Here is a 27,802-nt window from a genome sequence, read left to right on the forward strand (position 1 = left end):
GCCACTTTTGACAATACAAAGTACCTAGTCTCCTTCCAATTACAATGGCAGAAGATATAGTCAAATATTTGAGCAACACATGAAGCCCCCTTGACTGAGTACTGTTGTCAAACAAGGCTAGCTGTCTAATTGTAAGGTAAAATGTTAAAGTTGCCATAGTCCTGCTGGCTCATTAGAGAGACAGAGATGACTGGATGTGGTTTAAGCTGAGGGTTACCAGCGCTTCAAATAAAGGATGACATTGAGAAGGAGAGTCCTTCATGGTGACCTCAGCCGTTGTGAGAATTGAACCTACACTGTCGGTATTACTCTGTGTCACAAATCAGCCGTCCAGTCAACAGAACTGACTGATCTCTAGTTGTGTGACTCCACTAATTAACATCAAAAGGCAAGGCAAGGCAAGGAAAAGCAGGGACGTTGTGTACAACCAGGTAGGCATTAAGTGAGTGAATACTAAGGGAGCAAGCGAGCAGCCCTGAGATGCAGCCTGATCCAATCCATGGGAATGGGTGCTTGTCTCTGCGTCACAAAGTGTCCTTGTGGAAGCCTTCAAAAGCTACCTGCTGTTGTCGCATGCAAAGTACTTGTACTTTTTTAAGCATCAAGTGGATCACATCGGTCCCATAAGAATCCTGAGCGGTTGGAAATTATTGAATGCCAATGTTGGTGGACAAGGAGCACATGCAGCTGTTGGCTATGGATCATGCCCTAAGATGCTGTTGGGTGATGAGGAACATGGAGGTTCTTCACACACACACACACACACACACACACACACATTGGTGAGCTGAAGTCATCAGATACTGGCTCTGAGCTCCATGTAAAACATTTTCAGCATCTACTTATTTTGCAGCAGGTGGTAGAATGAGAAGCTACACATTAATATGCAGTGAACAAGGTCATTACCAAGTAATAATCTATATTAAAGGCAATTTACTGCTCCTAAGACACCCAGAACTTGCTTTAAAGTCGCTGCGAGTTCCCCTCAATATGGAGGTAGGCCTCAGCAGACTTCTCACTCAATTCTATCATATTTTTCACCATTAGGTCCCAGTAGGATGTTTCCCAATGACTCTTTTTAGCATTGCCAAGTTTTGCACTTCTATACAATTATAACAAGTTTCCCCAACAAGACATCACAAGTAAACACTGCCTGCTTCTGTGAATAGGTTTTCTCTTGGAGCACAGCTCACTTCAATAAATAATTCTCTTCCAACAGACAGAGTAACCTTCCACAAGTCACTCATTCAAATATCATAGCCTACAATCACTGTAGTGCCAACAAACACACGCCTCCTTCAATGGAGGGCCAATAAGCACAACCCAACTTTACTAAAGTGCCAACAAATGCAATCTCCATTTTGCACAGCACCAACAAATCCAGTCTCCATTCAAAACTGCTGACAAGAATAGGCTTCTTTCACAACAACATCACACACATTTTTGAGCCTGCCTTTGGTCATCTTCCCCACTCCCCAAAATGTCAGCACCATTCCCAGCCCTTAGGTTCATTGTAGGGCACAATGCCAACTGAATCTGGGTACTACAGCTGGCATTCCAAATGGGCATGGGTGCTTGGTAAAGCCAGCCCCGCCCACACGCATGCTGTCGAGCGTCCCATGCCCACCCCAGGAAACAGCCAGCCGGGTAAACTGAGCTACAGCTCCATCCTGATCTGTGTGAATGGCCCACTCCTGCTCCTTTCCCAAGAATCCTACGCCAGCCACTGGTGGAGTCTCCCTGTCTTTTCAGAGAGAAGGTTGGGGAGGATCAGCACTGCAGAAGGACATCGTTTGCCGCATTTCCCGTGCCTCTTCCTGCACTCCACGTTCACCCTGTTCAAGCATTACTCTTCCGGAAGCAGAGAGAGAGAAGGCACAAAATAATATGCTCAAAAAATGTACGCCGGGTGATGAAGGCTAGAAAACAGCCACGTCCCTCAAACTTCCCGATCAGGCACATGTTAGAAAGCAGCTCCTTCTCTGGTGAGATCAAAAAATTTGAGCCTCCCGTGTGCAGAGCTGCACATTTTTTTGTGTTGTGTAGGCTGTTTTGTCACTCTTTGGGCGTTAGAAATTGCATATTGCCCCAACTAGAGATGTAAAGCAAGCAACGATTGGCTTTCGCCCTTTCAATGATAGCCCAGCCCTCCTTCTGAATTTGAAGTTTCCTGTTTCCCCTTAAGTACATAAACCAATGACTCATAGGCGCATTTTGACTTTCAGGCAGAGAGAGAGAGAGAGAGCGAGAGCTCAAAAGTTGTAACAACGACAAGCCTTCCCCAAAAAACTTTTTCACATCCTTGTTTTCTTCACTTCACATTCCCTCCGGCCGCTCTCAGACGGGATCTTTAAACTATGGGACTAATGGATTCTTTCTGGGTCTTCACCTTATTTGCAGCCTCAGGTTTTTCAGACTTCCTCCAGGCTTCCGGTAAGTTTGGCCGAGCACAGCCCCGGATAGCAGCGCTCTAAAAGCCCAGCCACTTGAAGCGGTTTCAAAACGAGCTGGGGCACAGGAGGAGGCAGGCATGTGCTGAGCTAGCTCACTCCGCACGCCTTCAACTCGGACATCTGAGGGTGGAGGGGGGAACCCGTTTCTGTCTGCACTCTTAGATTGTCTGTCGTGCCAGTGCTGGAAGTATCCACCAGCTGTCAGTGGAGGGAGACTGGGCACAGGGAAGGTGGGAAACAGAAGCCCAGAGTGTATTGCCTTTATTGTGAAGGGGTACTGTATTTTTTTGTGAAGGGGACTGTGTACATTGGAACTATTGCAAAAGTGGGCTGTGTTGGCATGGTTGTCAAGGTGGGCTGTTTGTTGGCATGATTGTCAATAACGACTGTGTTCAGCATTAATGTAATATAGCTGCATTTGTTAGCGTTATGGTCAAGATGGGCAGTGCTTGTTTCCAGTTTGGGAAATTGGGATATATTTGGCTCTAATGTGAAGTGGATGTATTTTTCTTTTTGCTGCTGTTATGGAAGTGGACTGTTTATTTGGCATGACTGAGAGGATGGGCTGTATTTATTGGATCTGTACCAGAGTTAGGCTCCATTTGGAACTATTGTGAAACTGGATTATGATTATTCGCACTTTTGTCCAACTGAGCTATTTGTTGGCTTTGTGGAAAAGGTGGGCTGTTTTTGTTATCACTGTTCTGAATATAGGTTTACAAATTGGGAGTGGCTGACATGTAGAAGGTCACTGTTCATTTGGAAGTGATTGATTTACTGAAGTGAGCTGTGATCCGGGGGGAAACTTATTTACAAAAGTGGATTGAGTTTGCTTACTGATGTCTTGCTGGGAAAACTTATCTTTTGAGATGGTCTGTATATATGTGCAATGCCCTTTGGAAAGCAGCTATCAAAAGTGGGTTCTGTTCTCTGAGAGTGACTGATTTTAGAGTGGAAATATGTTAGGGCAAGACAGATTGCTAGAATATGTCATTGAAGCTGATGTAAGAGTTTACATTCCTCTAGTGCCTGGGTTTATAGTTAGCTTAAGGTTGAAATTGTAACAGGGAAAAGCGAAGGGATGCCTCTATTAATAACAGATAGCAAACCAAAAATTTTATAAACATTTCTGTAGGCCTGACCTAAATAACAGAAACATATGATTTCCGAAGAGAAAGAGCTTCATAGAAGTTAATTTATCTGCAGAAAGAATGGATTATAGCCTTTCTATCATCCTGCCAGATTCACAGAGTCTGCATTGTATGAGAACAATGCAGTGACCATGTTGATCAAAGTATTTGGTTGGAAAGATATTTACAGCATAACACTTCCAGTTATGCATTCTGTGCTATTTGCAAAACATTTTCACCTGTTCGACACATTAGTGGAAAGACATGCATATCACTCATCTAACAGTAAAATACATGTAATGAAAAAGCCACTTGAATGGTAGGGAATTTGGGGGAGCACAGGGGTGTGGTAACATTTTTTTCTTTTTTAAAAAATGGAGAAATTTTTTTTCTGCAATCAAAATTACAATCCCAGTCTATTTTAATGGGGTATTTGTGCTGAGAGAACTGAATGTTACTTAAACTAAAGCTGCACGCTATTAGCACAATCCCAGTGTATTTTAGGTGCATTTGGGTGAATTGAGAGAAGATATTTATCTATATATAGGTATATGGCCCGTGTATCTATAACTGTCTCACAGACCAAGGTTCCCCTGAATTAAACTCAAGTTTTTTATGTGTCTACAATAAACGTGAGACTCATTGGAAACTGTTCTGCCCATGTCCTAAGTTGCACTAAGTCCTGCTCAGCAAGCTGATGGCTGACCAACGTTGGTTCTTAGCCATCAATGCCTCAATTTAAATATTTTCTTCCTTGTTTTCAAATGTGCTTCCCTCTGTAATTTCTTCCAGCCACACATCCCTCCCAGATGTTAAATTGATTCCAGGCCAGAAGGTCAATGATGAAAGTAGACCCCAGTCCTTCTCTCAACGATAGCTTTGCTTATAGAATACAGCATGACACATGACTGCATTGCCCCTACTCAAACAGCTCCTATTTGTAGATATTTCCTAATCAAACTGTTCAGAGATGTTGTGACACATCTCTGGAGCAGGTAGAACATGAACCCAGGCCTCCTGGCTCACAGGCACGGACATTACTCTGCACTGTGAAAGCCCCAATTTGTATTTTTGAGCAATCAACAGTAAAATAAATAAGAAAATTACCAAATTGTTCTTAAAGAAACGCTGTGACAAAAATAATTAATAAGAGACATATCAAATTCAAATAAAAAAGATTGAAGAGCAGCCCCTTCGAATAATTAAAAAGGGGCTTCAATCTCTCACATCCTATATTAATGTGAAACATGGAATCCTCAAATCCACAGAAACTACAGGCGGCCTGGGAATCTGAATTGGCTTATCCTACAGTTGCATGGGATTTCTGATGTAGTGAAATCTCTGCAGGGTCTGAAGGCAGAAAGTCATGATACAGAGACCTGGCAGTGCTTGACTGCTCTTCCTAGGCAGGGCAACATCTCAGCAGAGTGCAGCCATTTGTACCAGACGAAGTCGATGAGCTTTTTTCAGTATTTTGGTAACATACATATGAAGCTTTATCACTGTGGTCCCAACTGGATCAAATAGGATGCTGGGGATAATAAGCTGTTCCCAAATGCCTCCAGCGCAATGATCGCACCCTCTAGGGTGCTCAATCCGGTTGTAACTGTAATGAATTGATAGGATCCTCATCCCAAAAGGAACACAGGGACACCACCTTCCTTCCATGGAGAAGCAATTTTGTTTTTTTCTTCTTCTCTGACTTCATCCTGTTTAGAGGAGCGGCACTTCCTCCCCTAGATTGAGGCTAGTCCATTGAAGGAGTGGGGTTACTTAATTAAGTTAGTTAATTATGTGGCATTGCAGTGCACACAGATATAGATCATTGCAGCACAGGAATGGGCCCTTTCGCCAAACATGATGCCAAATTAAACTAATCCCTTCTGCTTGCCCTTGGTCCGTTCCTTGCACAGCCATGTGCTTATCTAAAAGGCCTTTAAACACCCCTATTGTGTCTGCCTCCACCATCACTGCGATAGTATGTTCCAGACACCTTCCATGCTCTGTGTAAAAAAAACTTAGCCCTCACATCTCCTTTGAACTTTTTCCCATCTCACCTTAAATGCATGCGGCCCAGTATTAGACATTTCAACTTTGGGGAAAAAATATTGTTCTGTTAATCCTATCTATCTGTGTATCTCATAATTTTATAGACTTCTCTCAAATCTCCCCCCAACCTCTGCCACTCTAGAGAAAACAACCCTCGTGTTTCTAGCCTCTTCTCATAGCTTCTATCCTTTAATCCATACAATTTCCTGGTAAACTTTTTCTGCACCCTTTCCAAAGCCTCCACATCCATCCCGTAATGTGGCAACCAGAATTGACTGCAATAGACCTTCAAGATCTTGCAAACAATTTTCTTCTCCCTTTAGTAGCATCTAAGCATCCACCTCGTGACATTAATGATGTCCTTGTGTTATTTCCTCCTTTCTTCTGATCTCCCTTCTGTGTCATTGGTTAAAATAAAGACTTCTCGTTTCTTTTTCTCCATTCCTGAAAGGAGACCCAGCAACTCAGCACAGCAGACTCTAAAGCTGGTAGACTCAAATTCTCTTCCCTCATGCCCAGGCTTCAGGCTCTTGGTTCACCCGCAGTCAGATGGCCACAAGATGGAAAGAAGTGTTCCTGCAATTTAGAAATTAGAAAAGTCTGGATTCTTGTGCATTCCCAGTTTTCATTGCTGCACCATCGGTGCGTGCAGCTCTCTAGGCTGTAGATTCTCGGATTCCATTCCTCTTCTCCTCTGTCCTGCTTTTTAACACTGTCCTTGAAAACCTACCTCTTTGACCTGGCTTTTGGCCACCTATTCCAATAATTTGTTATGTGACTCTGTGTCAAATTTCATGTGAAATACCTGGGGATGTCGATGATCTGATTGTTACTACATAAATTTGTGTTGTCATCGTTGTTTTGAAGCAGTTTTACACATAGCAGGAACACATCCTTAACAAAACAGCAGTGTCTTCTTAAGACAAATATATGAAAGAAACACCAGAGTTTAGATTTAGGGAATTTACAAGTTACTTTGAAATATCTCTGGATGTGAGTGTCGCTGGCCTGGCCCTAAGATGACATTACATAAATGTGGCTTGCACAGCTACTTCTGAAGGCAGTTAAGAGTCAGCCATGTTGTTATGGGGGCAGGAGTCACATATAAGCCAGAAGCTTAGCAGATATTTTTTGTCCCCCAAAGAATGGTAGCGAATCAACCAAGGTTTACAATAATCTGGAAGCTTCATCTATAAAACACTGTAAAGTGGGAAAGTGACCAGCAGGTCAAGCAGCATCTGTGGAGAGAAACAGAGTTAATGTTTCAGTCATTGACCCTTCAGCAGAGCCTTTATGGTCACTTCAACCCATTTTAGGGATTTATTTGCAGATGTATTTGTAAAACGCGACTTAAGTTCGACAATTGCTATGGTGAGATATGAACTCAAGAGCTCTGCGTTATTAGCCTTTGAATTACTAACCCAGTGCCATAACCACTACATTTACATTTTGCTTTTAGTGGAAAAAGTCTGGATTCTTTTGGTGTTCGTTTTACACTACCTGCTTTTTAAGTTAACACTTAGTTTAGTCAGCCTGGTACAGCTGTCACCAACAAGTTGGAACAAGCAATATCCTTGTAAATACAGATAATGAAATGTTACACAATGGTTGACTGTAAAATGTACAGCTATTTAATTTGACCCACTCGTAGTTTCTTGGGAAGGCCATTGGGAATCTAAACTTACATGTAATACTTTGTCTAATTAACCTGTTCAGATATGTTATGTTATAGTTATGGAGCAGATGGGACTTGAACCCAGGTCTCATTGTTCAGAGGTAAGGACCCTTACCACTGCATCACAAGAACCCTACAAATCTAAATGGAGTTACTTGCTGTGTATTCCAGCCAAGCCCATACATATCCCCTCCATTTTCCAAACATCTTAGTAGTCAATGGACAATGCAAGAGGCTCACGAACACTTATATTTTTCTGGTGCAAATTGCATTAGCTGCATTCAAGATTCACTGGTGCAACAGTTTAAAAAAATTACTCATCATGAAAATAAACTTGTGTTTAGGGGTACATTTAGCGCAGCTGATGCATAAAATTGTACATGTAGTAACATGTTTTGCAGGTCACCTGATAGTCACTGTGGATGGCAATGATATACTATCAGTAGCATCTTAATGCATCAGGTATGTAATGATTTTATTGCACATGCAGTGCTGTTGGTTATCTGTTCACATCTTAAGATGATATTTAAACCAATGTCACCATGTCACCGGTTTTACAATGCAAACCCAGTGAGCTGAAGGCTTTGGGGAACACTGCCACCCAGTTCTAAACACCACTCTGCAGTATTAAACATAAAAACTGCAGCCCAGTGGTCTAGTGACAAATTTTGGACAAGATGTTTAACAGTGATGCCGTCTACCCTTTTGAATGGGTATGAAAGATTACAAGCGCTGTTTTTGATGAACAACAAGGGAGTTGGCTGCAGTGTCCTGGCCGAACTTGTCCTCAATCGACAATTGCTAATGCAACTCTTGCCAAATAGGCTGGTTCTGTTCTGTAAATTAGATATATGACATTTGATGCAGTCTGGAGCGTGCCAGTGTAAAGACGTACCCTGCCCTACTCATATCCTACTCACTTTTTGCAGTTTAACTCAGTGTCATAAAAACTGACCTGAAAACCTTGTTGTGCTTTGTCAAGCCCTTAATTATTTGGGCTAAATATTTTGAAAATTAGTACAATGTAGTTGTGAGACACATGGAAGATGAGAACAACTTTCAACTTCAGGAATATCTATTTTCCATACCTTTCTTTTACAAATACTGTAAAGTTATATTTTGTTTTGAAAAAGCCTCACGACCTCCCTAAATTGAAAAAATAAACAAAAGGACTGTGGATGCTGGAAGTCAGAAACGAAAACAGAAATTTTTAGAAAAGCTCGGCAGGAAAATCTTCAGCGTTCTAAAGAAAGGTCACTGGACCCGAAATGTTAACTCTGATTTCTCTCCACAGATGCTGCCAGACCTGTTGAATTTTTCTAGCAATTTCTGTCCTTTTTTTGTTCACGGTCTCCCTCCTGATCGTTCTCTTTATTAGCCCATTAGTGCAAACACTGGAAAAGCCTTTCCCCTTTTTTTTAAGTTGAGCCTTGTCCTGTTAATGCTTGGATTGAGGAGCCTTCAATACATTGAGGTGGTAATAGTGGGTTTTGAATCATAGCTGTAATATTCCCCAGTATAAAAGATCTCGGTTGTTAACACTGCTTACGCAGTTATAAACAATGAACATGTTTTGAATGTAAACCAGCTGAGCTGCCCTAACATATTAATGAGTTATATTTTAGTAAAGTTTCCACTACAGAGCAGATCATCCATTACTTTGCAAATATTTCACAATTACATAAACGGAATTAGTAGATTGTGTATGTTTTTTAACAGTTCCAATCCATATATGTATTGGTCTAATTTATTTTTGAATATATTTCTCCATGTTTACATGCTTCTGCAGTTGAGACTCTGCAATTTGATATCCCATTCTGAAGTGTTATCTCTGTAAAGCAGAAGATATTGCCTCTCTATAAAGCCCTCAATCTTGTCTGCCAATCTCAATCCAACTGTAAAAAGCCCAAACCTTGTCTCTAAGTCTAACACACCCGTGTCTCTGAGTCAGCAGATTTTGGATAGAGACTTGAGCATAGAATCTGGGCTGCTGCTTCAGTGCAATCCTAATGGAGTGTCACACTGTCAGCATTGACACAATGTGCCAGGTGAGATATTAATCTGACTGCCCACCTGGTTAAACACAAAACATCCTACACCACTAATTCAATGATTTCCTGAGGAGCTTGGTGTCTTGGCCAATATTTATCCCTGAGCCAACATCACAATCAACAGATTATATGCACATCCAAGTTAGGAGCTGAAATAGGCTATTTTGCCCCTTGAGCAGGCTCCAGTATTTTATATGATCAAGGCTGATCTGATTGTAACCTCAGCTCCATTTACTACCCATTCCTGATGACCTTTCACCCATTCACTTACCAAGAAACTACCCACCCATGGTTCAAAATATTCAAATACCCTACATCTTCATCTTTTTTTTGAGAAAGCGAGGTCCAAAGAATTAGCACCAGAGAGGAAAAAAATAAGTTCTCCTCGTCTCTACCTTAAATAGGTGGTCCTTATTTTTAAACAGCGACCCTGAAGTTCTAGATTTTCCTCACAGAAGAATCATTCTTTCAACACTCACTCTGTGAAGACATCTTCTATTGTATGCTTTGGTCAAGTTGCCTCTTACTGAACTCAAGTACACCAGTGGATATAGGCCCAGCAAGACCAGTCTTTCCTCACAAGGCATATTGCTAGATATTAGTCTAATAAACCTGTTTGAACTGCTTCCAATATGGTTACATCATTCCCTAAATAAGCAGGCCAATACTGTATACCATACTTCGGATGTGGTCTCACCAATGCACTGTATACCTGAAGCATAACCTTCCTACTTTCACATTCAATTCCTTCCTAATAAATAATTGTATTCTGTTGGCTTTCCTAACTACTTGCTGTACTTACATACTAACTTTATATGGCTCGTGCACCAGGGCACTCAGATGCCCCTGCAGCTCAGAGCACTGCAATCTCTCATTATTTAATAATTAACGCATTCATTATAGGGAGGCATTGGCCTAGTGGCATTATTGTTGGACTGTTAATCCGGAGACGGAGACAATGTTCAAGGGACTTGGGTTCAAATCCCGTCATGGCAAATGATGGAATTTGAACTCAATAAATATCTGGAACTAAGAGTCTAATGTTGACCGTGAATCCATTGTCAATTGTTGGAAAAACCTATCTGGTTCACTAATGTCTTAAGGGAAGGTAACTGCCATCCTTGTCAGGTCTGGCCTACATGTGACTCCACACCCACAGCAATGTGGTTGACTCTTAACTGCCTTCTGGGCAATTAGGGACGGGCAATAAATGTTGCCTATGAATCCCATGAATGAATAAAGGGTGGTAGGAGCTGGCTGCTGCATCTTCAACGTTACAACAGTGACTATAGTTCAAAAAGTACATCTTTGATTGTAAAATCTTCTAGGATGTCATAGCTGCAAATTCTTTCCTTCTCTCCATATGTTGCAAACTAGAGCAACCCAACAGGAGATAAAACTTCAAATAATCTGTGTCTGTCATCATGCTGAATACTTGTATTCCTTCAGGGCACAGAATCTTTTGGTGAATCCTTTTCTCCCAGTGGGGATTTCTACTATTAACTGAATTCTTTAAAACTGTTGCAACATTGAATGCATCCACATGTTCCTTATACATGATAAGAGCAGCCTTTCAACATTGATTGTTTTGAAGATAAGTAAGCTGCTCCCAGTGGTACTTAACTGTTCTGATGACCAACCTGTCTGATTTACCCTCAGATTTTCAGAACTAAGATTGATAGATTTTGAAAACAAAAGACTTTTGTTTACAAAGTGCAATTCAAGAGTTAAGAATGCTTAACAGCCAATTAATTACTCTGGAAATATGATGTAATGAAGGGAACATAGCAGCCAATTTGTAAGCAGTAAGTTGGCAAAAGCTGAAAATCACCATAGAATCAGCTTAGTGATGTTGTTCAAGGAATGAATACAGGTCAGGTATCCTTTGCCCACATGTCCGAAAACCAAAAGACCTACAAACTAAAAATCTTTTGAAAGCGGTCCTGAATGGACCTCTAGGTATCCTGAGTTTGGAGGCCAGAACAGACTCGAACTGAATTAATACGGCACGTGTATCCAAAAACCAAAAATACCCTTAATCCAAACACCAGTTGATCCCGAGGCTTTTGGGCAAAGGAATCCAGTCCAGTACTCTGCAGAGTACTACGCTGCTCTTATTCAGGGTAGTGCTTTGGAATTCAGGCGTGCACTTGAGAGAGTAGATGAGATTCATTGTAAAATCTCATTGTAAAGATAGCACCTTTGATAGGAATGCTGCACTCTGCGACTGCATTGGATTGCCAGCTTAGATCGGATGCAGATTGCTCTGGTGTGGGTTACAAACCGAAAACCTTCAGATTTGCAGGTGAGATGGCTATCAATGCACCAAAAGACAGGTAAAATGTGATGAGGTATGATGACGGAAAAAAACCAAAATATTGAGTAGCTTACTGCCACTTATTTATCCCCTAGGAAGGAACAGCGTGTAGGATAACTGGTACGTGTCTGCTTGATGGCTACCTAGAATGATTCCTGAGACAAGCTTGGTTAAGGACTGTGCTGGCTCACAATCATCAAATACCCATTAAATATTTAGTTTAATACAAATGGACTGTGAATTAGAGCAAAGCTGAGGAAGAGAAATCAAAAGGGAGCTCATTGATTTGTGTGAGGTTTCGTAAATGCCAGAATTTGAATCCTTTTAGATATTGATACCATTATAGTTAGTAAGTCTGTGAGCAAATCAAAAGTAAAAGTGAAGGCAAATTTTTGATGCTGCATAATTTACTATTGGACTTTCAATATGTTCAGGAAGTTAACAATTTAATAGTGATATCCTAAAGTAAAAACAAAGAACTATGGATGCTGGAAATCTGAAACAAAAAGAGAAAGTATACTTGAGAAACTCAGCAAGTCTGGCAACATCTGTAGAGAGACAAACAGTTAAGGTTTCATATCCATTGACCCTTTATTCGGACTATGTTTTTCTAAAGGTTTATCTAAGTTCATTTATATTTCCTAATATTATCATTATACTTCGAAATGTTAGTAATAGGCAAAAAATGCAGTGCTGTGGTGACATCAAATTCAAGTCAAAGTTTAAAATTCTTAAATTTGTTCTCCTTTTTCTGGTTCTGAGCACTTATTTATTTTTCATAGCTTTCTGCTTCTACAGAAACATAAGAATCTCCTCAGTGAGGAATTGAGATTATGAAATGCCACCAATTTAAAATAATAAATTATGATAGCAAATAAATTGTTTTACTGGATGTGCCTATTTTTGCTGGCTTTTTTTTATGCTTCTTATTTGCATAGATTGATCTTATGGGTAGTCATGCCGATTAAAAATGATTATAAATGAAACTTTCATTCATGCTTTATTACTTCCAGTCTTGATTTGTGTGTACCCCTGGTTATCAACTGTTTCCTTTTAGCATGAATTTAAGTTTATCCAAAACTTTGGTGCTGATATTTTAATTTACATCATACCTCTCTCACTCATCACGTCTCACTGACCAACATTGGATTCCAATCTACCAATGCCACATTTTTAAAATTCTGTGTCTTCTGGCTCCCCCACAGTCTCATCTCTCCCTATTTCTGTGTCCAACTCTAGTCCTAAGATCCATCAAGATATCTATCTTCCTCTAAGTCTAACCTCTTGAAAATTTGCCCACATCCTTTGTCCTGTTACTAATGGTCATACTTTCAGTCATCTGGACTAAAAGCTCCAGAATTTCAATATTAAATCTCTTTGAAAGAGCAACCCAAAATCCCACCCTTTCTTGACAGCATTGCAAGATCTTTATAATCAAGTATTCATTCAACTTAGAACAGTACAGCACAGTACAGGGCCTTCGGCCCATGATCTTGTGATGAACTTTTACCCTAAACCTAAGGTCCATCTAACCTCCACCCCTACCTAATACTATCATCCATATGCCCATCTAATAGCCACTTAAATGCCCCTAATGAGCTGACTCCACTACCATCTCTGGCAATGCATTCCATGGCCCTACCACTCTCTGAGTAAAGAACCTACCTCTTATGTCTCACCTATATCTACCTCCACTCACTTTAAAACTATGCCTCCTTGTAATAATACCTCCATCTTCTGGCTGCCCACTCCACCTATACCTCTGATCATTTTGTACACCTCTGGCAAGTGACCTTTCGTCCTTCGTCACTCTAAAGAGAAAAGCCCTAGTTCTCTCAACCTTTCCTCATAAGACCTTCCCTCTATTCCAGGCAACATCCTGCTAAATCTCCTTTGCGTCTTTGCCAATGCTTCCACATCTTTCCTGTAATGAGGCAACCAGAACTGGACATAACTCCAGATGTGGACGAACCAGGGTTTTGTCTAGCTGGAGCATAACTTCCCGGCTCTTGAACTCAGCCCCTCTATTAATGAAAGCTAACACACCATATGCCTTCTTAACAACTCTATCCACCTGGGTGGCAGAAATATGATGTACACCGCTTCTTTCTTCTAAAGTGCATAACCTCACACTTTCCCACACTCTATTCCATCAGCCACTTCTTCGCCCACTCTCATGGCCTGACCAAGTCCTTCTGCAGCCCCCCCGCTTCCTCAACACTACCTACCCATCCACCTATCTTTGTGTCATTTGCAAACTCAGCAATAATTTCCTCAATTCCTTCATCCAGATCGTTAATGAGGCTGAGATGAGAACCTCTCAGAGGGTGGTTAATCTGTGATTTCTCTTCCTCAGAGACAGGTTGAGCTTGAATCGATGAACCTATTCCAAGTTAGAGAGATTTCCTATCAGCACGGGAGTCAAGGTTTTTGGAAAGCAGGGGAAGGAAAATGGAGTTGAGACATCAGAGGCCAACTCCTGCTCCTAATTCTTGCGCTGTTGTGAACAGACTGCCTGTTCCACATCTCGATGGAACAAATGGTTCTTCACTTAGCACTCAGTGACATCCTGAATGGGAAACTCTTTTGCTATTAAATGTGATTTCATCACCTCGAATTCTAGATCATCATAACTTGTTATAAGCTGACCTCAAATGATGTAGTTGCAGTGGCATAGGGAGTGACATATCAGATTGACTTTTGGACCCAATTTCATGTGTGGATGTTTAGAGAAGACTGGCTAGTTCTCTGCCATGATTCCCACTGCATTCAACTAGCCTACTGGCCAGTGCTAACAAGGCTCTGAGTTGAATAATAACAGGATTCTGTATGTTGTACCATCCGTCGGATTGGAGCTCTCAAAGAGAAGATGGAAGATCAGAAAAAGGAGGGGACGTTTTAAAAAAAATTGATGGTAAAATGAGAATTGTACGGTCATGTGTCAGCAAGATAAGACTAGAATTCCTGGAGTTAATATTCTGCAAAGTTTTAATTTTGAGAAGACACATCTATGCAAATCTAACCTTTTTATTTCTTTGAAACAATGTTAGAGGATTGAAAAACTCTACATCAGTGTTTTATTAACTCTTCGGAAATTAGTACGTGTTAGATGAAGGTGCTGAAAGGCAGTGGTACTAGTTTTATTTTGTGTTTTGAAAATTTGCTTGATTTCCCTTTTATTTTCTGGAGCAGTGAAAGGAATTTTTTGCTCCTTCATCCAGTTTGCATAGCTTAATGAAAAGACACTTTTGATACATTTAATAAATTAACAATTTTAAAATTAGCAAACCAGCCTAGCAATGCAAAAGAAGCCAAAAGATTATACAAGGTCAGACAACAGTCGAGCTCCCGTCCCCCTCTCCCATTTCTGAAGAAGGGTACTGACCCAAAACGTCAACTTTCCTGCTCCTCTGATGCTGCCTGATCTGCTGTGTTCTTCCGGTTCCACATTGTGTTATCTCAAACAACAGCGAAGCGTCCTCAACACACAGAAGCAGCTACAGAGATGGAGGGGAGAGAATGTTCATGAGAATGTTGTTTCACCACATGAAATGATGTTTAAGTTAATTCTACTGTTAAATACTTACTTTGAGTGAGATTCACTTCCTTTGTCAAAGCCATAACTGACAGTGTTTGTGTGGAGAAATGTGGTATATAAAAGAGATGCAAATTATTAATTAATCTGAAATCTCTTTTACAGTGCTTAATATGTCTAGTAGCTGCTGCTATCTTATCGTTGCTTCATGTTTGTGGTATATTGAGCAATGTTAATTTTTATCTGTCTACCATAAGGCTTCCTTCCTATCTTATGCCAGATGGTTAACTGTCGCAGTCTCAATAGATTCTTAGAATTGGCAAGCAAGATATTTGTCATGACCTAGTGCATTTGGTGGCTGCCTTTGTCAACTCATGACCTCTTGGGTCTATTTGTGGGCATTTGTTTTTTATATTCACCTCTCAGAATGTAGGCATTGCTGATAAGGTTAGCATTTATTGCTCTACATTTGTTGTATTTCAGGTGATTTTATGATGGCTTTTATTATTAAAATTCTGTCATTCATGTGTGAATCATTGAACCCTACAGCATGGAAGTAGGTCATTTGACCCATTGGGTCCCCACCGACTCTTCAAAGTACACCCCATCCATACCCAACTCCCACCCTTATCCCTGTCACCCTGCACTCCCCATAGCTAACCCACTTAGCCTGCACATCTATGGACAGAACGGGCAGTCTCTGGCCAATCTACCTGTCGATGTCGATGCATGCTCCTCTGCACACCGACAGAATCATGTTATAACCAACAGAAGTTCGCGTGATAGAAATAGCATCCCCCTATTCAGCAGTCATGTTACAGCCAATTCGCATCGATAGAGCACGCGTTATAGCAGAACCAACTGTAGCTGTACCATGTTATTAAGCTGCAGTGCCACAACTGGCAGGAGGGTGAAATTACAAGGTAGTGGGTTATTGAAGGCAACACCCATTAAAAATCTAGACACAGTAATTTATATAATGAAAGAACTCAACAGGAAGTGAGAGCAGGCACAGAAGCTTTATTAAAATTAATATACTATAGTAATATGTGAGCTCTTAATTTCAAGCTGCTACCAGAAATTGTAACTACAGAATAATCACTCATTAGACAATCCTGTGATAAAATAGCATGTTCAGCATTGCTTTCTATTCTGTTAAAACTATAATTTATAACAAATAGTTGGCCAAAACCAGATATTTATTTTTAACTTGAGGCCTTGATCTTCTCCCTAAAATATGTGAAAAGAAAAATATTAGATGTATGTAGCATATATTAAAACTTTTTACAGGCTTCTTAAGTGCTTTTGAAATTTTGAGGCAGGACTTTCGCCTTCTTCTGGAAATGAACATGAAAGTTCTCACACTGGTTTGTTCCCATCCTCAGGCCGCTTTTCTTGATGTGGGATCAGCAACAGAAGCTACGTTAGTGGCATACTGACATGTTCTAGTGGATTGGAATTTTTGCAGTAGTCTCCAGGCCCTCCAGGACATCAGGAATTTCTCTTGCTGTCAGAAAACGGGATTGCTTGTGGTAGTGGGGTTGGTTGTGGAAGGAGCCAGTGCTCTAGGTAGGCTGGAGGCCCCTTTGTAATGTTGGCCCAGCTGCTTAGACCATTTTGTAAACAGAAAACTTCGTAAAAGTTGCAGATAGTGTGCCTTAAAATGAAGATGACCATTGTCTCTGTTCCTCTTTCTCCCTCGCTTCCACATCCCTGAACTTCTGACTGCTGCTGCTTCTGTGCTGGACAACCATTCAGCAATCCTGCAGCTTTGAGAATTTACTGACAACGCTTTGTGGATGCACCATCATTGAACATATTTAGTGTTGAGGTGGACAGATTTTTGTCTTTGTGAGCTGAGGAATATATGAAGCAGGTGGGAAAATTGAATTGAAGATTAACTATGATCATATTTAATGGTAGAACAAACTCAGCAAACATCCAGTCTATTCCTGCTCCTTCAGTATTTTTATTTGCCTATGTTAGATAAGCCCTACCGAGTGACTGTTTTTCGCACTGTGTCAGGAATTTAATACAGGTGAAGGGGATTCCCCTGCTGCCTGGAAAACTGGTGAGAAAGCAGCATCACCCTCCTTTTGGGAAAGATTTGCTGTATAAGTGTCGGTCAGGCACTTTGATGGCCAGTGCTGGGTGTGCATGGCCAACAGGTGGTGGCTAATTTGGGTTGGCAGCTACCCATTGTAGCCAGTGCCAGCAGGAATGGTGGCAGTTCCAGTAGGGCACTCGGGCGAGGGCCTGGAATCACCAAAGCACATGCGAAGATACTTATGAATCAAGAGCAAAAGTAGGCCACCCAGCCCCTGGAGCTTGCTCTGCCATTCAATGACATCATGACTGATCTGATTACTGCACAGTTCCTGATAACCTTTCCCCCACTTGCTTATCAAGACTATCTACTTCTGCCTTAAAGAAATTCACAGGTCTCATTTTGACAAAGATAATGTTCCAAAACTCTCAACGTTCCGGGAAAAAAAGAAATTTGCTTAATCTCTATTTTAAATGACGGAGCCCTTATTTTTAAACAATATTCTCCAAGTTGTAGAATCTCCCATAGAGAAAATATCCTTCCTACATGCAGCCTGTCAGGTCTTCTTAGGGACTTTGTATGTTTCAATGACATTGCCTCTTACTTCACTAAACTCGAGTGAATACTAGCCAGGTCTGTTCAATTCTTCCTCATAAAATACAACCGACCTATTCCAGCTATTAATTGAGTAAACTTTCTGAGAGCTGCTTCCAAATTATTTACACAATTTGTTAAATAAGGAGATCTGTACTGTTCACAGCATCCTGATATGTTCTTGCCAATGCCCTAAGAGAAGCGTAAATTCCCTATTTTTGTGTTTGATTCCCTTCGCAACAAACAGTAATGTTGTATTAGCTTTCCCAATTACTTGCTGTACTTGCATACTAAGATTGTGAGTTTCATGCACGATTATATCCTGATCCCTCTGCTTTGAATGTCTGCAATCTCTCAACATTTAGATAATTATGTACTTTCTTTATTCTTTGTGCCAAAATAGGCAATTTCACAGTTTTCTCTGTTATAATCCATTTTCCAGATCCTACCCCACTTATATACCTTCTCCTTATCTTTTCACAGCCCCCTTTTATATCCTGTCCTAACTCTAAGTCTATTTTCCTACCTATCTTTGTGATAACAGCAGATTTAGCTGCAATGTCTTAGGATTGTTCATCCAAGTGATGTATGTAAATTATAAAACGTCGATGCCCCAGCACTGTTATGTGTGGCGCATCATTTAGCCAATCAGAAAATGACCCATTTAGACCATGGAGGAGTCAGGGCAGGATGAGGGTCATGGAAGTGGGAGTGAGGGGGGTAGGTGGCAAGTGTAGGGAAGTTGTCTTCAAACTGAATCAGACACAAAGCGCCCTTCAATGTTGAACCCTCAGAGGAGCAAAGATGCAACCATAACAGAGCTTACTTAGCGACTGGCCCACCCACTGGTGGGTGCCAGTGGTGGCAGGATGAGGCTTGAATTGGGCATTAAATGTGTTCAGAAGCCCAGAGTCCTTCAGTAATATTGGTTGAGGCAATCGATACAACCGGCTGTGGAGGATTCCCAACTTCTCTGTTGAAATTATACCATATTCACTTGAGAAGATGGGTGAGGATTCCATTTAATGTCTCGTCTTAAGAGATGGTGCTTCCGATGGGCCAGCATTGTGTCATCTGTGTTCATTGGCGTGGTCAACACGCTGAATTGTTTTTGGCTCTCGAAGGCAAGACTGCTACTAATTGAGTCACTGTTGACTTCTCGAAATGTGCTCTTGTGATGGTTTAATTTCCAAGAGGTGAGAGCCCTTGAGCTCTGCACAAAGTTAAATGATGACAGTGGTCTCTCATGACACATTAGCCATAAAACCTTGATCTCTGTTTGGTTTTTCCCTGCTGTCTTTTTCATTGGGAGAGTGTATAGTTTTTGGGACATTTGTCCCACCAGTGGATTTTGACTCCAGGGAAAGGAAATGGGATTCAGTCTGCATTTACAGTATTCCTACAGAGGGAGACTTCAGTTCTGACAAACCAAACAAAGTACGCAGCAATACCGAATAAATATTGTTTAATTAAAAATTGCAGAAACCATTGTTGATTTTTAACAGCTACTGGGCGATTTCACTGAAAATCTCATTTGAAACTGAGACCTCTCCAAAGAGCTGGTTGAAATTCTTTTCTTTAGCCCCAAAACTTCCTTCTTGACTTTTGTATTTTTAGTTTGCTGACATCTCAGCAAGAACTTAAAAAAGGCGAGCTCTACATCTGAAGATAGTGTCACATGGCACACAGTCAGGCCGTTGTTTCCACCTTAGGATTTATATTTAGCCGCTTGAAGCAGGCCATTGGAGCTCTCCACTCCCCTCAGGGACTTGTGCTGGCTTGTTTGCTGATCGCTGACTCTGTTCAAACAGGAGACAGCTGCATAATCTTTTGAGCAGCACGAAGAATGTAAGCAAAACAGAATTGACTTGTTTGCTGGGCTCCATGGAGAGCCAGCACTGCCTGATTTCCGAGGGACTGAAAAGGCAGGCTATACATAGGTTATTTATCCCACTGCCCAACCCTCCCTCCCACCCCCACATGCACAAGTTTCAAGGAAAATGTTGAACAATGAACAAAGCTTGCGGTCGGTAGAGTCCTTTTGTGCTCACTTCTGCTAGAGGTGATCTGTAACAGGGAAAAAGCTATCACTTCCATATTAGCAACCTGATTGAGACACAAACATTGAACAGGCCATCTGTATCTTTTAAAAGAGAGAACGCTTCAACTCCTCCATCAATAAAAGGCAGTTACATGTTCATGTTAGTCAGAATTAGAGTGGTCTCCCTGATTGGTTTTGACGACCATAAGTGGGACAATAAACAATTCTCTAGAATGTTACCCCCTCCAATTGGTCTGAGTTTTTAATTTTTTTTGCCTCCCACAATATTGGGAAAGAGGGATATTCAGTACTGTGTGGCACAAAAAAAGACTTGCGTTAATATGGTGACTTTTACAACCACCAGACATCTCAATGTACTTTTGATGCGTAGTCACATTTGTGATGTAGGCTATGTGACATCTAATTTGCAAGCAGTGAGTTCTTCTAAACAGGAATTGGATAATGACAAGGTTATCCCTTTTTTTGTGATGTTGTTAGAGAGATAGATATTGAGCAAGACTCCAGTTTTTCTTTGTAAAAGAGTCATGGGATTTTTAATATCCACCTGGGAAATCGGCTCGGGCTTCACTTTTCAAGAGCACCAATTTTCAACAAAGTATCTCCAGATATAACAAGGTGTACAGCTGGATGAACACAGCAGGCCAGGCAGCATCAGAGGAGCAGGAAAGCTGACGTTTCAGGCCTAGACCCTTCTTCAGAAAGCGTCTCCACTCTGGTATACATGCCAGAATTTATCCAAAAGCACAGGACCAACTCCCCAGTCCAAGCCAATGCCCTGGACAGCATACAGGCTTGGGCTGACAACATTCATGTCACACAAATGCTAGACAATGACCATCTCTAATATGAGACAATCTAATCATTGCCCCTTGACATTCAATATTACTACCATCACTGAATTCCTCGCTGTAAACATCCTTGGGGTTACCGTTTTCCACAAACTCAACGGGGCTTGCCACATAAGCTCAATGGCTACAAGAGCAGGTCAGAAGCTAGGAATACACTGGCAACTTAATCACATCCTGACTCCCCAAAGCCTGTCCACCATCTGCAAGATACAAGAGAGGAATGTGATCAAATATTCCTCACTTGCCTGGATGAGTGAAGCTCCAACAACATTCCAGAAGCTTGACACTGTCCAGGATAAAGCAGCCCACTTGATTGGCACCACATCCATTCCCTCAACCACCATTGCTCGTAGCAGCAGTGTGTACTATCTACAAGATGCACTGCAGAAATTCACTAAAAATCCTTAGACAACACCATCCAAACCATTTAAAAGGACTGTAGAGCAGCCACAGCGCTGTTAGGGAGGTAGTTCCAGAATTTTGTCTCAGTGATACGGAAAGATGGTGACATATTTCCACATCAGGATGGTACGCTTCTTGGAGGGGAGCTCGCAGGTGGCAGTGTGCTAAGTGGTATACATCTTTGTGGTTAAGTGCAGCTCCAACAACACTTGTCTTTCAAGGTGGTTATGGTTTGCTATTGAAGGAACCTTGATGAATAGTTGCAGAGCATCCTGCTTCTATAATCTGCATTAGGTCTGATTGGAATGAATGTTGAAGTGGCTAGATGTGATGCCAATTGAGCGAGCTGTTTTGACTTGTATGGTTTTTTGAGCTCCTTGAGTATTGCTAGAGCTGTTCTTATCCAGAATGGCCAATGGGATTGGTAAGTGAAGATGAAACAGGTTGCTGAGTGGAAATAAGGACTCAGTTGGTGTAGGGATATGGTAGGCCATGGAGGGTGTGCAGAGGCAATAGGTTGAATGGGTTGGCATGGAGAGGGTATGAGTGGTGTGTGAGCTTGAGATGGTACGAATGCTGCAGGAATTTTATAGTTCTCCCCTTTTTGGGTGGATATGGTATCCCTTTGCATCTGGTCCCAGGACACTTTTGGGCGTAAGGAATCCTCTGAGAGCAGTAGGGCACCCTTTGGCAATATGGGAAGGCACCTCATTGGTATAATTGTGTACAAACCTGCTGGGATTTACATAGTTATCAAGAAATGATCCCAAAAAAACCAATGTTAAGTTTGTTTTTCAAAAAGTAAAAGCCTGTAGGGTGTTTGAGTGTGTCTGGTTGTATTAAATCTTTATAGGATTTTTGCTGCTTGACTGATTTCCCAAACAATCATTTTCACAACACAGTGCCTATAAATGAATAACTCCATCTGCATGTTGAATGGAAATGTTTAAATTCATAATATTTTTAAGTACTTGAGGAAGATGTTTGCTGGCATTGGAGAAATCTTTGTTTAACAGTACAGCACAGTACAGGCCCTTCAGCCCACGATGTTGTGCTGTCCTATTATCTTACTAAGATCAATCTACACTGTATACCCTACATTTTACAATCCTCCATGTGCCTATCCAAGAGTCTGTTAAAAGTCTCTTAAAGTATCTGACTCCACTACCACTGCCAGCAGCACATTCCACACGCCCACCACTCTCTGTGTGAAGAATCTACCTCTGATATCTCCCCTTTACTTTCCTCCAATCACCTTAAAATTGTGCCCCCTCGTAATAATCATTCTGCCCTGGGGAAAAGTCTCTGACTATCCACTCTATCTATGCCTCTCATCACCTTGTACATGTTTATTTTGCATCAATGAAAATGTGTTTTTCAATAGCGATATAACGAATAGGCTGTTAACTTTTATATTTTCTGTCATGGCACTTCCTAATTAATGCATGTGTTGGTCAGTAGGTGAGTTGGGATTGAGAGGGAAGAGCAAAGGGTGGCCAGTATGGATTAAGTTGGCACTGAATTGGCAGAGGGACTATAAAGTTTCATGTGGATGACTGGGGCATATGGGCTATGAACAACCATGAGAGGTGGGCATTGGGTGGCAAATTCCACAGTCATGAAAGGTGTTATAAAAATATAAATTAATTTTATTTTCTGTTTTTTTTCTTGCATATTCTTGTTATCTGTGTTATCACTATTGGGGTGTTGCAAATGAATTGTATTGTTACTAAGGTTTGCTATCTATCAGAAAATGTATGGTTGAAAATTCCAACTTCAACTCAAATCGGATTTTGAAATGGGAAATTTCCATAATTTAAACCTGGCAGTGTAACACTTACAGTTCAACAACTCTCGCAATTTATAACTCCTCTTCAGACTGATGTGTCAATTTAGCACCAGGTTTTCTTTGAAGCAAGATCATGTTTTGGGGAAAGGGAGACAACCCAGTTGTAATCGAGCTAGACGAGTAATTCAGAGCCACAATAAATGTTCTGTGAACATTGGTTCAAATCCTACTATAGCCAGTGGTGAAAATTTGAATTTAATTTTTAAAAATTAGGAATAAAAAGCTAGCCTAACCTTGATTTTGATTGTTGTAAAACTTACCTTGTTCACTAATGTGCTTTTAGGGAAGGAAATCTGCCATCCTTATCCAGTTTGGCCTACATGTGGCTGACATGGGGCTGACATTTAACTACGCACTGGGCAGAGATGGACAATAAGTACTGGCTAGTGCTGGCCTAACCAGCAATGCCAACATCCCATGAACAATTTCAAATGAAGTATTACAATATCAGAGATGCAAATGATGGAAAAAAAATCAAAACTGAGTCATTCTTGACATAGCTTTTGAATTGCAAAGACCTTGCATGTTTAGCAAGTTAGCAGGACCAGGGCTGGTTAATCATCGCCATCAAGTAACTTACTTCCTCCCAGAGTTCAGACAGTCCGCACAGTCTGCTGATCGGGCTGGCCACACAGGCTAATCAGCTGACCATTCTAAAGGTCACTCTGGCAACAAAGTTATTGCTATTAATCTCATAAAATCTCTTCTGAATTGCATAATGGAAGCTGAATATGGACCAATAGGGATTGACAATGGACTGAATACCTTCAGTCAAATACTGCTGGACCCCAGGCTGGGGGAAGGAGAAGAATTATCAAGTGTGTCACTCAGGATTTGTTACCTTCTGATGCACAATAGCAGTGGAGATATGCAGCTATGTATTTTATGTATTCATAGAATGATTAAACTTTAAACAGTGGTTCAGTTCATCAGGAAATTGGAAAGCTTGGACAGTAGAATTATTTTGCCATGACTGGGCCCTATGCTACATAACCTTGTCAGCTTTACTCAAGTGTTCTGGGAACAGGTCTTCAGGCTTGCTTTTCAGCTATATTTTAGTTATACTTTACCAAAATTAATTATAAATCCAAATACTTTTTCAAGGTCATGAAAAGGGCTGCTCAGTAGTAACCAAGGCCCATTACTGGTGCACCATGCATGAGAGCTAAGTTCTTGAGTTCTTGCACCAGCGCGTCGCTCAGATTATTAAATGAATCATGCTGGTGCACTTTCGCTTTTAAGGCAAATTAATGATTTTTACGGAGGTATTTCTGCACATTGTGTCTGTAAGTTTCCAGTAAAGGTATGTGTGTCTGTGTGATATAAAATTTTAAATTAGATTTTGTCACACTCCTTCCATTAAATATTTGGTCATTGTTGATAAGGTGGGATGTGCCATGCATTTTAATCTACTCTCGCTCTCTTTTGCTTTTGGGAAAACTTTACTTGTAAACAGATCTAGGAACCGGGTTGTATTGTCTTCATTAGCAATGTGCAATAAATATTTATGACTAGTTGAACTTCAGACCCAGTGACAGGACATGTCCTGCCTAATGTGGTACAGTTCATGTGGTTGTGCAGATTGGCAGAAATGTGTTTAAATAATCCTTCTAAGACCGTGTCTGATTCTATTTTTAAAATAGATAAAATTGGATAAAATTGTATTTCTGTTTTGCAATCCCCACAATTGTGAAAGTATGGAATTCAGTCATTGCCTTTAATTATAAATGTTACCCCAAAAACTTTAGGTAGAGCAGTGACTACTCACTCAAAATTGCTGCTGGATTGAGGTGATTTGAATAGCGGTCAACATTTGATATCATATATATCGTATAGTATCATTGTGAATACTTTGCTAATATGGGCATGGTGGCCTGAAGATTTGATGGCACCACAACCATATTTCAGGTATTGATGGGTAGCCTAAGCTGACCTCCCTGAGGCCAGGAAGGAAAATGTCATCCAGCCAGGACTGAATGGCTAGTTATATTAGTACAGTCAAAAAGGAAAATTGTATGCAGTTTCCATGCCTTAAACAAGTGAAGGGTTCTTCACATGTGATGTAAGAGAATACTACAGTAATGTTAGTTTACCTTGGAGACATTCAGCTCTGACTGCATTTGACAAAACAAATTCCATATGCAGGTGGTCTAAAACAAACCTCAAAAGCAATGCTCTGCCATTTAGTTGTGTTTGAAATATATTGACTTGAATGTAGACCTTTTTTTAGGGTAGCAGGAGTGATGCTCTTTAGCCCTCCAGCTCGCCTATCATCCTCCTTGCTTTCCTCAATTACCTGGGAGCGCCGAAATGTTTTCATTGTTTGAGCTTATCCGCTTACTGGGCCTGAGGCCTAATAGTAAAAGGCCACCTCTCACACATATAACCTGAGGGATTTATAGCCAAGGATACTCATTCAGATCATTTATTTAGAGGAACGTGGTATGTGCTATTTGGCTTTTGAAACACAGTGTATGATCTAAGGACTGTGTAGAATTGCGTAATCATGTTGTGGCTGTACAGGACATTGGTTAGGACACTTTTAGAATACTGCGTTCAGTTCTGGTCTCCTTGCTATGGGAAAGAGGTTGTGAAGCTTGAAAGTGTTCAAAAAAGATTTATAAGCATGATACCAGGTTTGGAGGGTTTGAGCTCTAGGGAGAGGCTGAATATTTTCCCTGGAGAGTCAGAGGCAATGGGGTGACCTTATAGACATTTATAAAATCATGAGGGGCATGAATAGAATGAATAGTCAAGATGTTTTCCTCCGGGTAAGGGAGTCCAAAACTAGACAGCGTAGACTTAAGGTGAGAGTGGCTAGATTTAAAAGGACTTAAGGGGCAACTTTTTCATAGAAGGCAGTGCATAAATGGAACATGCTGCCAGAGGAGGTGGTGGAGGCTGTTATTTGAACATTTAAAAGGCATCTGGATGGGTATATGAGTAGGGAGTGTTTAGAGGGATATGGGCCAAATGGACTCGATTAATTTAGGATATGTGGTCGGCATGGATGTGTTGGACCAAAGGGTCTGTTTTCATGCTGTATAGCTCTATGGCTCTAAAGAATAATAAACACATTCTAAATGCAATTACTTTATTTCTGTCTGTAGGGTTGGAATTTTTGGTTGGGCTTCAAGGCAATCTAGGGAACACCTGACAGCCTCAAACTGATTTCTGTTGTAGGCAGTAGATCATAGCACCTAAACCCTCAAATAACAGCCTGGTCTGTAGGCAAAGAATCATTTTTTAAAAGAAATTAATACTCCAAGGGAAGTCTGCAACAGTGTTATTTGTGAACCATAAATCCCAAGGTAGAAAAAAAAATCCTTCACAATTCACCAGTTACAGAGTAGGTTGATGTACTGCACAATACTGAGCTATACATGTGGAAAGGTTCCAGTTTGATTGCTTTTTCAAACATTCATTCTCTGGATTTTGGCATTGCTGATAACAGCAGCATTCATTGGTCATCATTAGTTCCTCTTCAGAAGTTGCTGATGAACTGCCCTGTTGAATGGTTGTAATCCATGGTGATGCTATAAGGAATGAAGCTCCAAGATTTTAACATAACTGCAATGAGCAACTGACATCTTTCCAAGTTAGAATGATGTTGCCCGTGAAGGTGTTCATGATAATGGTGATATTCCAATGCATCTTCCACCCTTGGTCTTCTAGGATATGAGTTTTCTGAGTGCAGTCATTGAAACTCTGCTGAGTAACTGCATAGCATCCTGAAAATAAAATATACAGTAGCGTGGTGGTGGAGGAATGGAGGTTAAAAATAACTGAGGGACTGGCCTTCATACAGAATTCTTTAAGTTGAATGAGCTTCCTAATCTTTAACTGCAAGATCTCAAGAGATACTAAGAATCATTCTGATCATTTCTGAGCTGAAGAAATGTGAAAATGATCAGGCAGTAACCATTTCCTGACCATTATCTGGATAATGCAAGTGGGTATGGATTTTGTGAGGACAGAATGAAGTTGAGGTGGGGGCAAAGGTTGGAAAGTTACTGTGATGCCTGTACAGGAGAATAGGTGCCATTTAGAGATGGACTATAATCAGATGTATCTAAATACTTGTAAAAGGCCGATTCCAGGAAGGATTTTGGGGGGTGGGGATCACTGGGAACAGGAAAATAAATTTAAAACCAATGGAATATATTCATTCCATCCATCCTTTTCTTTGGCTGACTTTCTGATCACAAATATGTTTCAAAATCATAGAAACCCTGACCGGCATTGAAAAACTCTTAGCACGTCCGAAAACACAGTGCACATGAAATACTTGTGACGTCATCATTTTTGTGAGCTTGCTGTTTTTTTTTATCCCTTGCCAGATACTGGAGTCAAGCTTAACAGCTGCAAAGATTGCTTTTGCAAAAGTTGTGTACTTTTGTTCTTCATTGAGAATGTAAGCCCATGCATATTGATTTATAAAACACTAACGCCTTGTCTTCTTTTCTTTCTGATACCAGTAAAACGATTCATAATTCCAAACCAATGGGGGCCGAATAATCTTTGCCGGTTCTGTGATATCGAACCCACCAATTGCACCAACAGTGGTGTCTGCACTGTTAACTGCAGCATTAACTCCATCTGTGAGAATGAGGAAGAAGTGTGTGTCTCTATCTGGTAAGGACTCCCTTCTCTTGCCAATTTATTTTGATTTCAGCGCATTAGTAGTTCCATCGCAAACAATTTTTAAAATATTTGCTCATGTTCAGAGGCACATAGAAGATTTCAGTAATATTTGAGGAAAAACAAGGGCATCTTCCCAGCATCCTGGC

General features: G+C 40.8%; 1 protein-coding gene across 3 annotated transcripts in view; it reads left to right on the plus strand.

The window, feature by feature from the left end:
• Positions 1-2,184: 2,184 nt before the first annotated feature.
• Positions 2,185-27,802, plus strand: part of tgfbr2b (transforming growth factor beta receptor 2b) — a 76,166-nt gene continuing 50,548 nt past the window's right edge. The window contains exons 1-3 of one of the 3 annotated variants that reach the window (XM_059652935.1): positions 2,185-2,433; positions 7,709-7,769; positions 27,491-27,647. Coding sequence is in view for 1 of the 3 variants with exons in the window: in XM_048555754.2 (XP_048411711.1) it covers positions 2,358-2,433; positions 27,491-27,647 (233 nt within the window). In the remaining 2 variants the exon portion in view is untranslated. Of the gene's footprint in view, positions 2,434-7,708; positions 7,770-24,192; positions 24,316-27,490; positions 27,648-27,802 lie in introns of those variants that run through there. The other 2 variants (XM_048555754.2, XM_059652939.1) reach the window with 2 other exon arrangements.

This window comes from Stegostoma tigrinum, chromosome 2, assembly GCF_030684315.1.
Source record: "Stegostoma tigrinum isolate sSteTig4 chromosome 2, sSteTig4.hap1, whole genome shotgun sequence".
Taxonomy (NCBI): domain Eukaryota; kingdom Metazoa; phylum Chordata; class Chondrichthyes; order Orectolobiformes; family Stegostomatidae; genus Stegostoma; species Stegostoma tigrinum.